The sequence below is a fragment of the Candoia aspera genome, chromosome 1 (genome assembly GCF_035149785.1).
Source record: "Candoia aspera isolate rCanAsp1 chromosome 1, rCanAsp1.hap2, whole genome shotgun sequence".
NCBI lineage: Eukaryota > Metazoa > Chordata > Lepidosauria > Squamata > Boidae > Candoia > Candoia aspera.
This window is the reverse complement of record NC_086153.1, coordinates 104,457,495-104,470,173: the sequence shown is the minus strand read 5'-3', so window position 1 is coordinate 104,470,173 and position 12,679 is coordinate 104,457,495. Positions and strand designations below refer to the sequence as shown.

General features: G+C 38.1%; 1 protein-coding gene across 1 annotated transcript in view; it reads left to right on the top strand.

The window, feature by feature from the left end:
- CDC40 (cell division cycle 40) overlaps positions 1 to 11,971 on the top strand; it is a 45,713-nt gene extending 33,742 nt beyond the window's left edge. The window contains exons 9-15 of the mRNA XM_063311213.1: positions 410 to 455; positions 1,933 to 2,034; positions 3,045 to 3,160; positions 3,413 to 3,546; positions 6,474 to 6,550; positions 7,158 to 7,302; positions 9,767 to 11,971. Coding sequence (XP_063167283.1) covers positions 410 to 455; positions 1,933 to 2,034; positions 3,045 to 3,160; positions 3,413 to 3,546; positions 6,474 to 6,550; positions 7,158 to 7,302; positions 9,767 to 9,944 — 798 coding nt within the window. The 3' untranslated portion in view covers positions 9,945 to 11,971. The remainder of the gene's footprint in view (positions 1 to 409; positions 456 to 1,932; positions 2,035 to 3,044; positions 3,161 to 3,412; positions 3,547 to 6,473; positions 6,551 to 7,157; positions 7,303 to 9,766) is intronic.
- The last annotated feature ends 708 nt before the right edge of the window (positions 11,972 to 12,679 follow it).

Genomic DNA, 12,679 nt, shown 5'->3' with positions numbered 1-12,679 from the left:
AAGCTCACTGTAGTAAGGACCCTGTCCACTTCCTCAGGACTGACCAGCTCAAACTCCTCCCACCTAACCAAGTTAGGGCATGACTTGGTCACTTCCACTATACCATATCATATAGACGTTACGCATCTATAGTGTACAGTGTATACTATACTAGTAGTAGTGAGAGAACATAATATTTTTAACAAAGCAAAAATGTCATGTATAAGACTAAAGTTTCTATGTTTCTTTATATGAGCTGCAAAGATTTCAGTAAGGGGATTTGAGGCGTTATCTACTTATGCTTGAATATACAAACTACAACAAAAGTTTATGTTTGAAGATAGGTTGGTTTTAATATGATGTTTCTGCATATATATCTACATGAAATTATATTTGAATTTGACCGAAAATGTATTTTCCTCCACCCCAGCTCTGGGAAGTGTACGGTGAACGAAGATGTTTGAGAACATTCATTGGTAATATTATTTACTCTGTTTTTTAAATGACTCTAAATTCGCATGACTGAGATGTGTGTGCTTTATGTAAACCAGTGTTTCCCAAAACTTGGAGGCTGGTGGGGCACATTCATGAACTCAAGTACAAGGCAAACAAGATTTGAGTGCCAAAGCACAAAGCAACTCTATTTGCACCTTACATCTTCTGCTCCAACATGCCGTTTTGACCAAGAAACCATACACGGGACAGAAGTGGAGTCTGAGCCTAAGCCCCGGACAAGTACATTGTTGCTTGAAAAATATGTAACCATTTGATAGGGGGTGGAATGGGACCCTTCCAGAAACATCCTCAAGCCATGTTCCCAAGTAAACACCTACCTACCCACCTACATGACATACAGTCTGCCTTAGGATGGCTCTGCTGTTAGCTAAATGGTTGCACCATTCTCAGCTCATTACTACTTTTTCCCTTCTTTTTGCTGGACATGCTTCAGAATGGAGCACTTATTTTCTAAGACTCCTTCTGGGGCTAGAAGCATTTTTGGACCTAAAAAATGCCATTAGAGATTGACTGTTATATAGCAACTCAGTCTCTTGTTTTGTTTTTTTTAAATACAAGGTAAGTTCTGATATTTCAGTTTTGTAATGTTGAGCTTGATTTAAAATGGTAACTGTTATTTTAAACATGGCTTTAATTATTTCCTACCAGCCACTGAGTGCCTGTTAGTAGCAAAACAGGATAAAAATATTTTACATAAATGAATACTGCTAGAGCTAAAGAAAGACTTTACTGTAAATTCAATCACTAAATAAATAGGCTTCATCTTAACAAGAGTTAAACATTCTGCAGTTGAAAGATTTCTTCACAAAAAGACTTTTTAAAAAAGAACATCCATGTTTTTCCCATACAACCTTTAGAGAGAGCTGTTTAGAATATGTGAACTTCTTTGACCTCCTTGTTACGTTCTCTGAATGGGAATGCTTCAAAAGGAAGTGGAAACAATTTAACCACGGACTGTATGGGGAAGTGTCCTCTCACCTCAGGTTTCTGGACACAAAGAACCTAAAGAATAGATTAACTACTGATTCAAATAGAAGTCCTGCATCATTTCTTTGCAATTATATTTTGAGAAGTCAGATCCATGACAAGAAGTCTGCTAGATTCTCTGATTTATTGAGGGCCATGCATCAGTGGATGCTTGCCTTCATGAATTTATTAACCGCTGATCTGGGAACTGTATTTGTGCAAACTGGCCTGTGTGCAGTTACCCGTTTGTGCTTTTTCGTAGTGCTAAACAGATAGATGGGGTCTCCAGTCCACCAAATTAATCAGGGCAGGGAGGAATAAGTAGAGCAATAGCCTGAATCCAGCCTCCCATATTCTGCCTCTTTAAAGTTCTTTGTGGGCTGTGTTGCATTATACGTCACGCTGGTGTTTTGTTTAGAGGTTCAAATTCTGGTTTCCTTCAGTTCTAATGGTATAATTTCCATCCTGTAGGGCACAGTAAAGCTGTTAGAGATATATGCTTTAACAATGCTGGGAACCAATTCCTCAGTGCTGCATACGACCGGTATCTCAAACTGTGGGACACTGAAACAGGTATTTGTGTGCATGTTCAGGTTGTGTAACGTGCATTTTTTAAAGGATAAAGTCCATGCAAGATACAACATTGCCCTCATTATTTATTTATTTGTATTTCAAATCTAGTCACCGCCCATCTCACTCAAAGAGCAACTCTGGGTGGTTTACAATAAAAAGATGCAACAGTACTTTTAGGGTACATTAAAGGATGGTTCTGTAACATAAAAGCATGTCAGTCATGTGTGCATATGCTGAGACGGGAAAGGCAGAGGTACAGCTCAGTGAAAGAGCAGATACTTTGTTTTCTGAGTTCCTTGTTCAGTTATTAGTATGTTCAAGAAAGGCTAAGAAAGATCCATGCATAAACTCTGCAGAGTCCACTGCTAACTGTTGCAGGCTAGATGGACCAATGGTTTGTCTAAGTATATAAGGCTGCTTCCTGGGTAATCCAGTTGTAACTCTTTGTTACTTACCTGAGTGATGACCAGAATAAAACAGTTGGACACTTTTGAAAATATAGTGTTTTTAACCATGACAGACAGACAGACAGACAGACAAACTGACTGACTCGCTGATTTTTGTGCTCTGCCTTAATTTTTTATTAACACACACAAGCATTCAGAGCAAGAATATATATTTCTCTGTCAACCTGGTATAGAACATCAAATTCATAGAATAGATTGGTCCAGTGTTGCCACTGCTAGATACTTCTAATTGTTAGTATTTTACTTACTGCTAACTTCCTTTTAATTAGGAAACATCATTCCTTTTAATTCCAAATAGTTTATAAATTAGTACTCTTGATCTGTATTCAGTTACAGTGCCCAAAAACATGCTCTCTTCTTTTCTAAACATTGTAATTGTCCCCCCAAATTTTCTCTTTTTCACTCAGTTGCATGCACCCTTCTCTATCCTAGTATCCACGAAGTCTTGACCCCAGCAGGCCCTCCAGTCATCTGCTTTAAAACCAAACTTTAAAAAGCTGAAGTGTGAATATCTTCCTGTTCAACTGTCTGTTTTCACTCTAGGACAGTGTATTTCAAGATTCACCAACAGAAAAGTTCCTTACTGTGTCAAATTCAATCCTGATGAAGATAAGCAGAATCTTTTTGTAGCAGGAATGTCGGATAAGAAAATTGTGCAGGTAACTCAAAGCATCATAATTTATTAAGAGCAAAATAGAAATAGCTTGAGATTCAACCCAGTTTGCAATTTCATTCAAATGGCTTCCTTACAGTTGCAACAGGTTATTTCCTTAAAGTTCTTTTAAAGTTTAGTTAGGTTTTCTAACACTTAGATGTGTTAGAATATTTCCATGAAGTTTTACAAATGCTGTGTATCATTCACTTCAAAATTTTGGAAAAAAAAAATTATTCACACTTGCCTTTCCCTGCAGTGGGATATTCGAAGTGGAGAAATTGTTCAGGAATATGATAGGCATTTGGGGGCTGTCAACACCATTGTTTTTGTGGATGAGAACCGAAGATTTGTGAGTACATCAGATGACAAGAGTTTAAGAGTCTGGGAATGGTAAGTTGAGGTTTGATTGCATTTGACAATAACAGGACAAAAAAAAATTAATTGAAGCAGTGAAATGCATTGTTTTCCCTATGCTTTTCCCACTAATGTATTCAGAATCCCATGTCATTGTATTTACACTGGTGCTTAAAAGTTTGGGAACCCTTTTGAATTTTCAGTATTTCTGCATAAATATGACCTAAAACATATATGTTCTCCATACAAGTCCTAAAACTAGAGAAGGAGAATTCAATTAAACAACTGAGTTAAAACAGTATACTTGTTCATTTATTTATTGAGGAAAATGATCCAATGAGTTTGAACTTCCGGAGGGGATGGCTGCAGGATTGCAATTTTTCTTCTCTTAACTCTGACTAAAGAGTCAAAGAGAGAGGCATTAACTGAGCCTATGTCAGGTCTCAAAGTCTGATTCCTGATTTTTGGTAAGCTGGTATGGCTGTATTGGTGCTAAAATGAAACTAGCAACAGTGCTGCTTATTGAAAGTGAAAAAAATGATGCAAAAGTAAGTGAACTGAGCTTTCCAAATTCAGTTCACTCAACAAGAAGCTTTAACTTCAAGTGAAAAGAAGAATCATATGAATCAAAACAGATGTTTGGTGATTGGATTTTGGGGGAGGGGGGAGTTTTAGAGCCATTGCAGAACAATAATTGATTTAGTCCTTAATTGGCTGTTGACTTTAATGAAAGAGCACCACCTGCTGGTTCATCAGTACCACTTAATGATGTTTAAAAGCCCCAGCCTCTCTCTAAGGTATAAGCTGTTCCAGTAATACAAGAAATGTGTAAACAATAAATACACTGCAGTGGCAGGTAAGTTTTCATTAGATAGTCACCGCCTCGGGCTCCTGAACAAAAGGCCGCATATAAATCAAATAAATAAAATGGTTTTGAAAGATAAGAGTTCAGAATAGCAAAATGCTTGGTGCTCGCTTGGCTATCCAAGTACCTAGTGGATTATCTGGGTTCAACTGATACAATCCATAAAAGAAAATAATGTCTGCCTTTTCTAACATGGGTTGGATTTTTTTTAAGTATGCACTGTATAAAAGCTGGCAGTCAAATCAAACTTTTTATTTTATTTTTTGGCCATAATAAAAAAAATGGATTTTTCTATTGCTTATCAACCTATTTGGCTTTTTAAAACTGCAAGAGCTTTTCTGGTTGAACTGTAGGCCACAGAATTTGGTTTTAATTTACACAATCATATGGTTGTATGACAAAATTAAATAACAATTAATCTTTCTGAGAGCATGTACATTCCAAATAATTTGTTGTTAATGTGCTGCATGAAAATATTATGAAGGGTGATATAGCTCTGTAATGAATATTTTTCTGCATTTGCTAATCTTTATGGTGAGATCTGTGTGGGCCATAGCAATTCTCCAAAGAGTTTCCAGAGAACATTTAGCCAAAATAAAACTACTCTAGATGCCACAAGCAGAGTAACAAAACAAAACAAACTTCTAATAAGGAATATCTTACTCCTTTCATACACACCTCAACTGTAGAAGTGCTGCAAATCATCTTTTGACAGGAGATCAATCCATATTTAAGATTCTAGCCCTTGTTAAGATAACCTCAGTATAAAAGAATGTTGAATATAGGTAGCTCAAACAAATCTGTGTCTGTGCCTGTCTATGTATAAATACATAGATACACATGTGTATATCTGTGCATCTGTATACGTGTATATACTGTGTTTGTGTTATTTAATTAGTTATAATTTGTTAAATGCTTTTAAGACGTGGTCTCTTCTTAATATGCAGAATGTAACCTCTTAATCAAGGTTAGGCTTGTTTGTATGAACAAAGATTCTTCCTTACTCTTGGTGTTTAACCTGTATCTAGAGCACCAGAGGGACGCGGTGGCGCTGCGGGTTAAACCGCTGAGCTGCCGATCAGAAGGTCGGCGGTTCGAAACCGCGCAGCGGGGTGAGCTCCCGTTGCTCGTCCCAGCTCCTGCTCACCTAGCAGTTCGAAAACATGCAAATGTGAGTAGATCAATAGGTACCGCTTCGGCGGGAAGGTAACGGCATTCCGTGAGTCATGCTGGCCACATGACCCGGAAGTGTCTATGACAACGCCGGCTCCATGGCTTAGAAACGGAGATGAGCACCGCCCCCTAGAGTCGGATTCGACTGGACTTTACGTCAAGGGAAACCTTTACCTTTACCTAGAGCACCAGAGATCTGTGGGCTCCTAATGTCTGAGACTCCTGCTGGTTCAAACGTTACCTTCTGCTCATAGTAAAAAGAGAGTAGTAAGAATTCATGAGCTCAGGGATTGCTCCCTATACTCAGCACATACCAGAGCGTTATGAGAGTCTGACCTTTAGAAATCCAGCTTTCAGACTTCAGGTCATGCATTAGGACTTACCAGACCCAGATCTGAGGGGAGCTGTATTTTCTTCTCCCCAAGCCTTCCTGTATGACATCACCCATTTTCCTAATCTCCCCTGCTATGATATGGCACATTTCGGAAGGCCTTAGGTAGCCAGTTTGTTTCACTTTTAACAGAGACTCTTTAGGGCTCAGCCTCTTCAACATTCCAGCAGTCCTGGAAGGTGCTGAGCAGCGAGGATTAAACATCTCATTATTTTAACTCATGTGTGTCTTTGACATGCATGGGAAGTCACTCAACTTTCACTTTGTTTTGGGATGACCCCCATTTCATCACCTAGCTGGTAGGCACTGAATAATCCAACTGTTATGTTAGAAAAAAAATATATCTGTAGATTGGGACCCAGGCATGGAAGGCAGCGGATGCTAATAATGCTGTCAGATTTAAGTCAATGGTGATCCATGTATTGCACTTCAGTGCTATAGATTCGTGTCAGAATGCTGTAAGCTGTCGTCTCTCCTTCCACATAAGAACGTTTTATTTGCAGTAGCCTTCATCCAACTATTTTCCTTTTGTAGGGACATTCCAGTAGATTTTAAGTACATAGCAGAGCCAAGTATGCACTCAATGCCAGCAGTGACTTTATCTCCAAATGGTAAGCTTCTATTTATATCTTGTATGGAATATTTTAATTTTATAAAGGGCAGTCATATTTGGTATTTTTCATTTAACATCACAGATTTTAGTAATATGTTATCTGGGTTTTGGAGTGTGTAAATGTTGCAGAGGATAATAACATCTGACTGAAAAACGCAAAAAATACATTTTGAGGCAGAACCGAAGCTAGCTTTCCTGATTCCTTACTTAAAATGCTGGTAATCCTGCATTCATTATCAAACGTTTTTCTTCCAATCCACATTTCTCTTGCATGTTTTCTGATCTGTCAGCTATTTTCCTTGTCTCAGTGTTGACTTTTTCATTGTATTTCAAGTTATCCACCATTGCTGTATGGTGTCTATCTCCTTTGGATGTCAATTTGCAACTTGAATTCTTGACATTGTGATAAATGTTAAACCAGTAATGCCAGAAATCCTAGTGAATGTTATGTGGGGTCAAGATGGTAAAATTGCAGCCTTTTGCTCTCTGCAAACAATTTTCTAGGATATCTGTAGCTTACTTTTTTATACGTTGTAGGAATTTTGATTCTTAAAATCCATGAGAGGTAGGAGATTCACATATGCATTAATATTTTACCTTAACAGGAAAGTGGCTTGCCTGTCAATCAATGGACAATCAGATTTTGATATTTGGAGCTCAAAACAGATTCAGGCTAAACAAAAAGAAAATCTTCAAAGGTCATATGGTGGCAGGCTATGCTTGCCAGGTAGATTTTTCACCTGATATGAGGTGTGTATACTACTGTTTCTATATTTAATATGGATTATCTCTTTCATTTTTATTTTCAAGCTTTGCCCAACAAGGTAGAGATATATATTTATATAAACCTGCCATATAATTTTCAAATGTTTACTGTATGTAGAAGTCTTTAAGACAGCAGTTGATCAGAATATAATACACATCATTGAACTACCACATATACCCTGATTAGTGGACTTGAGATTTGGTCTTTGGGCTACAACAGCTTCCCAGACCCTGTATGATGTGGATATCCTACAGAATTTGGGGAACCTTTTTTGACCTGGGGGCTAATTTCAAATTGTGATACATTCCTGTGATGGGCAAAGTAGTCATCTGAATTGACTGTGGAAAATAACAGGGGAACAGTTGCAGATTTTTATTTATTTATTTAGTACAGTTATACAGCCATCCATCTTAACAAATAACTCTAGGCAGCTAACAAAAGATATACAGTGGTCCTTGCTTAACAACCACAATTGGGACTGGAATTTTGGTTGCTAAGCATTGTGGTTGTTAAGCGAATCCAACCTGATTTTATGACCACTTTTGTGGCAGTTGTTAAGCAAATCACGCTGTTCCCCACTGATTTCGCTTGCCAGAAGCCAGGTGGGAAGGTTGAAAATGGTGATCAGATGAACATGGGATGCTGTGACAGTCATAAATGTGAACCAGTTGCCAAGCACCCAGATCGCAATCATGTGACTGTGGGGATGCTGCAATGGTCATAAGTGCGAGGACTGGTCAAAAGATGGTTTAGCGCTGTTGTAAGTCTGAACCGCCACTAAATGTATGGTTGTTAGGCAAGGACTACCTTAGATTAAAAAAAAAAACATGAAACACCACCAGTTTAAAAATGATTGAGACATCTCCCAACTACTTGACAACAATAACATCCACACTGGATTCCACTAACTATTTTGTATTGTAAACCACCCAGAGTCGCTCCTTGAGTGAGATGGGTGGTGACAAAATTTGAAGTATAAATAAACAAAAATCCTGGCCCCAGCAGCATGAGTGAAGGAAAAGCCTGAAATTCACAGCCTTCCAGAAAACCAGCAAGATTGGGGCATCCAAGTCTCAGGAGGGAGCTGTTCCATAGAGCAGGTGCTGCAACAGGGAAGGGGTGACTCCTAGGCCGCATGAGAAGGCATTGCCTAATAGACAGAATCTGGAGCATACCCAGCCTATCAGTTCTGGTGGGGTGTGCAGAGACAATTGTAGACAGGCAGGCCCACAAATAAGCTGGCCCTGTGCCATGTAGGCTTTTTAAGGTGACAACCAGTACCTTGAATTGCACCCAGAAGCCACCTGGAAGCCAATGTAGCTCTCATAGCAGTCGTGTTAAGTGAACACACTGCAGCATTCTGGATTGGCTGCAGCTTCCAGATGTTTTTCAAGGGCAGCCACATGCAGACCCCATTGCAGTAATCCAAGTGGAAACTGACTAAGGCATGAGTGATTGGGGGCAGAGATTCTCAATCCAGGAATGGGCACAATTGGCACATAAGATGGATTTGTGCAGAGGACTTCTGGCCATGGTTGCCACCTGCTCCTTGAGTGTATCAACGCTGTCTCAGGGAGTACTATCCCATCAAGAATTAATGATGGAAATCCAGGGCAGCCTAAAACCCACAACCACAACCACTGAGTTGAGTGAAAGCCTGTCCTTGCCCATCCCGTCCCTCAGTCTCCAGGTGTTAGGAAAGACCTTAACAGCATCACTAGGGACAGTTTGGGGCAGAGATGGACAATGGAGTATCATCAGCATACAATAATATGATGATAATATTGACAAACCACATCACTCAGTGGCTTTATGTTAAATAGGAGTGGGGAGAGAGTCGAGCCCTGTGGCACAGAGCTGTTGTGTTATTCCACTCCAAAAATGCATTTCAAGCAGTAATTGAAAGCCCAAGTATCAGACAAAATCCCAGCCTGTGCGTTTAGTCAGAAGTGTCAGAAAGAGTTAAAAATCCCAGCCTCTTATTTTTTTGCTTAGAAGTAAAAGTGAGCTTCATGTGAAAATCCTAGTCTTGTGTATGTGGGATTTTGCATCCCACGGTCAGAATTACAAATGCTTTCCAATATGAGATTAAATTGTCCATACAGAGCTGAATAGACGGCTTTGTTGTACTAGTTTTTGCCCAAACAGTTCATCTGATGAGGGATTAGGTGACTATCTTGCCTTTCTCCTCATTAGAGAAGACTTCAGATTAAGTGTCCTACATCCTTGGAGCAGCTGCATTGTCAGGTTTCCCAACCTTTACAAATATATTGGGAATTTTATGTACATCATATCCAAGACAGCAAATGTAGTAGAAAACCTACAGTGGACTATGTAAAACAATAAGGTCTGTTTTCCATGTTAAAATGTATTTTATTGTTTTGAAATGGTTATATTTCAATTTTTTTAATGACTTCAGTGTATTATTTCTTTCCTTTTTTGAAACAGCTATGTGACCTCAGGTGATGCAGATGGAAAGTTAAATATCTGGGACTGGAAGACAACAAAACTCTATAGTAGATTAAAAGCCCATGACAAAGTCTGCATTGGTGCAGTGTGGCACCCACATGAAACATCCAAAGTGATCACTTGTGGATGGGATGGTCTCATTAAATTGTGGGACTGAAGGCTGAACTACAGAAGCTTTGATCCCTAATCAGGCAGTTGATATCTGATATTTCAGGATCCATACTCTGCAACAAATAGGGTGTGCTAAGGACATTAATATGGCTGATTCAGGTACTTCAGTATTATAATGTACACATAGCACATTGGAAAGTCAGAGGTCTGAAATGTTTTCATACTGCAAATCACTGCACAAATTTGACTAAATATGCTAGTCCTTCCAGAAATTAAAAAGAATTAAAATGGAGAAGGTTCATGCAACTTTTTTTTATGGAACTGAAGCCAAAGCCTCAAAAGCTTCATTCTGCTTTCCAAGTACACAGTTTGGAAGAAAAATACTTTCATGTTAACATAATATTAATGTATTAATGTATTTTTTTTACTTGTTGGAAATCTTACATAGTTCCTAAATACAATAGTATATTGTTTCCATGCATATTTTTAAAAAAATGCTACTCAGAATTTTTTGGGGGGGAGTGGAAGGATTTAATAAAAAGTGTTAGCCATATGGAAAAACCTATTTTTACAAAAATAGAAATTGCAGCCCCAGTTTTATTTCCTTGGAGGAAAAAAATCTGATTTCTCCAGCCCTTCAGCACAGATACAGAATCAACCCGGATGCAGAGTATCCCTCTGACTGTATCTGAGGAACCTCTCCCATAATCCCATATAGAAAACTATTGTGTTTGCAGATGCATTGGTTTCAGATACACGTTCAGACATTTTATCTATGCTTATCATTACTGTTTTTTGTTTTGTACTGTTTAATCCTGATAGCAAGTAAGACTCTCATTCTGATTCAATAGTTAAATTTTGTAATAGGGAAATTCAAAGGACACAATACAGGTATATAAAATGTTTAACAAATAATTTACCAAATGCTATTCCAGCGTATTTTATCAGAAACCCACTCAGCCAGTGGAATTTATACAACGGCAACCATTAATGACTTACACCTCACAGATTCATGATCGTATTCCAATTGAAGTCTTGTAAATAGGCACTTTAATATGTTTATTTTACAAAAAACATGTCTTTTGTGCTCAACTACTGTACAGATATCTCAATCTTTTTTTACAAACTTATTTTTAATAAATGCTTTATATGAAAATACAGATTCTAACTTAGCGCACCATCTGAAGCAGTCTAAAAGTGTGCATTTTAAAATATTTATTTGGTGTAGATGTAATTGAAGTATGAATCTATTTTACCTGAATTTATGGTATTAGAAGATTATGAAAGAACACCTCTTTGTAGTGGACACCTTTGGAGGTGGAGACTGTGTATAACAGATGTAGGTTGTTTCACTTTAGAATTGTGTACAGTACTGCCACTCCATTGGCAGAATGCATCTGTCAAAAGGATGGATTCTTTACAACTTGTCTACACATATTTTGTATGTGTACTTCCCCAAGTACTATTATCTCCAAATCTGTTTTAGAGGGAATTCCTCTTAATGTCACTTATGCACAGAAAATAGAGAAAGTGGCATAAATTAGTGTGCATGAACTATGAAAGTGTCCTGATCACTGCATGTGCATTTATGTGAAAGCCACTATGTACAACTTTTTCAGGTACCATCATATAGCAGATCAGGCCTTCTTATCTACAGAATGATGGGTGTGGCAATGGATTGGCTTGGGAAACAGTGTTAGTTTCCTCAAGAATTTCACTTTGTAATCAACACTATAAACTCTCTTGTATTTCTACATATTTACAGAAATCAAGGAGTTAATGGATTGTATTTCTTGTACAATTTATCATCATTATACTTCTGCCTGCAAGTCAAGTTTGTATGTAAAGGAAAATATGTTTAGCAGTTAAAAAGGCAGAAAGTAGTCAAAATTAGAACTTTTACTGCAATCTGGCTCACATATAAAAATTGTTCTTAAAATGTGTCTGCTTATGCTACAAGCTAGATAGTCAACACCAGCTGAAATGAAACATTTATATAAGCGTTCTGTCTCAAACTTACAGCCTTAGGTAGATGATCAGGTGAAGTATTTAATAAAATTTCATGTAATTCCACCCTTCAGTATAGTTGGATTAATTTTTCTTAATTGGGCTCTTGAGTTTCGTCCCTAAGTATGTCTCCTCTACAGTTTGTTCTGTCTGGGAAGCAAAATGTTGTGATCCAAGTAATGGGTACCTTTTTAAAAGGATTCACCCAGTTGAAGAGCAGGAGCATTACGAATGTGTGTTGCAAGTATATGTTGAACCTACCATCAATCACTTTTCAAAATTGCTTGACCAAGTTGTCATGGAACATTGGTACTTGTAGGCCCAAGATATCTGGAGAGGATCGAATGAGAGACAGTGAAAGTAGGTTGGACTCATCATCAGCCATATTCAGAGTCTGCCTGATCAGTTTGTTAACAGGGACAGGAGGGCAGGGAAGAGCAAGTACAACTGCTTGTTTTTATTTCTGTAAGGATATTGGAAGAATGCAAGGTTTATAACTTTATTTTCTCAACCAAAATCTTTATCACTCACACATTTCACACATCCATACATATGTACCTAGGTCAAAGTCTGGCTAGCCAAGTTAGAGTTCCAGAAGAACCTCATGGAGTATGAAGACTCAAAAGCAGCTTGGTTCCCATCAACTTGTATTATTCTGACTAGGCTAGGCCAGTTCCAGTTTGGTGCCTTTCTCACGTCTCCTGGTACTTTCAACTTGCGTGTTATCTCAAACCAAATCACACAGGGACCATCTCATCCTGAGAACCACTTTAT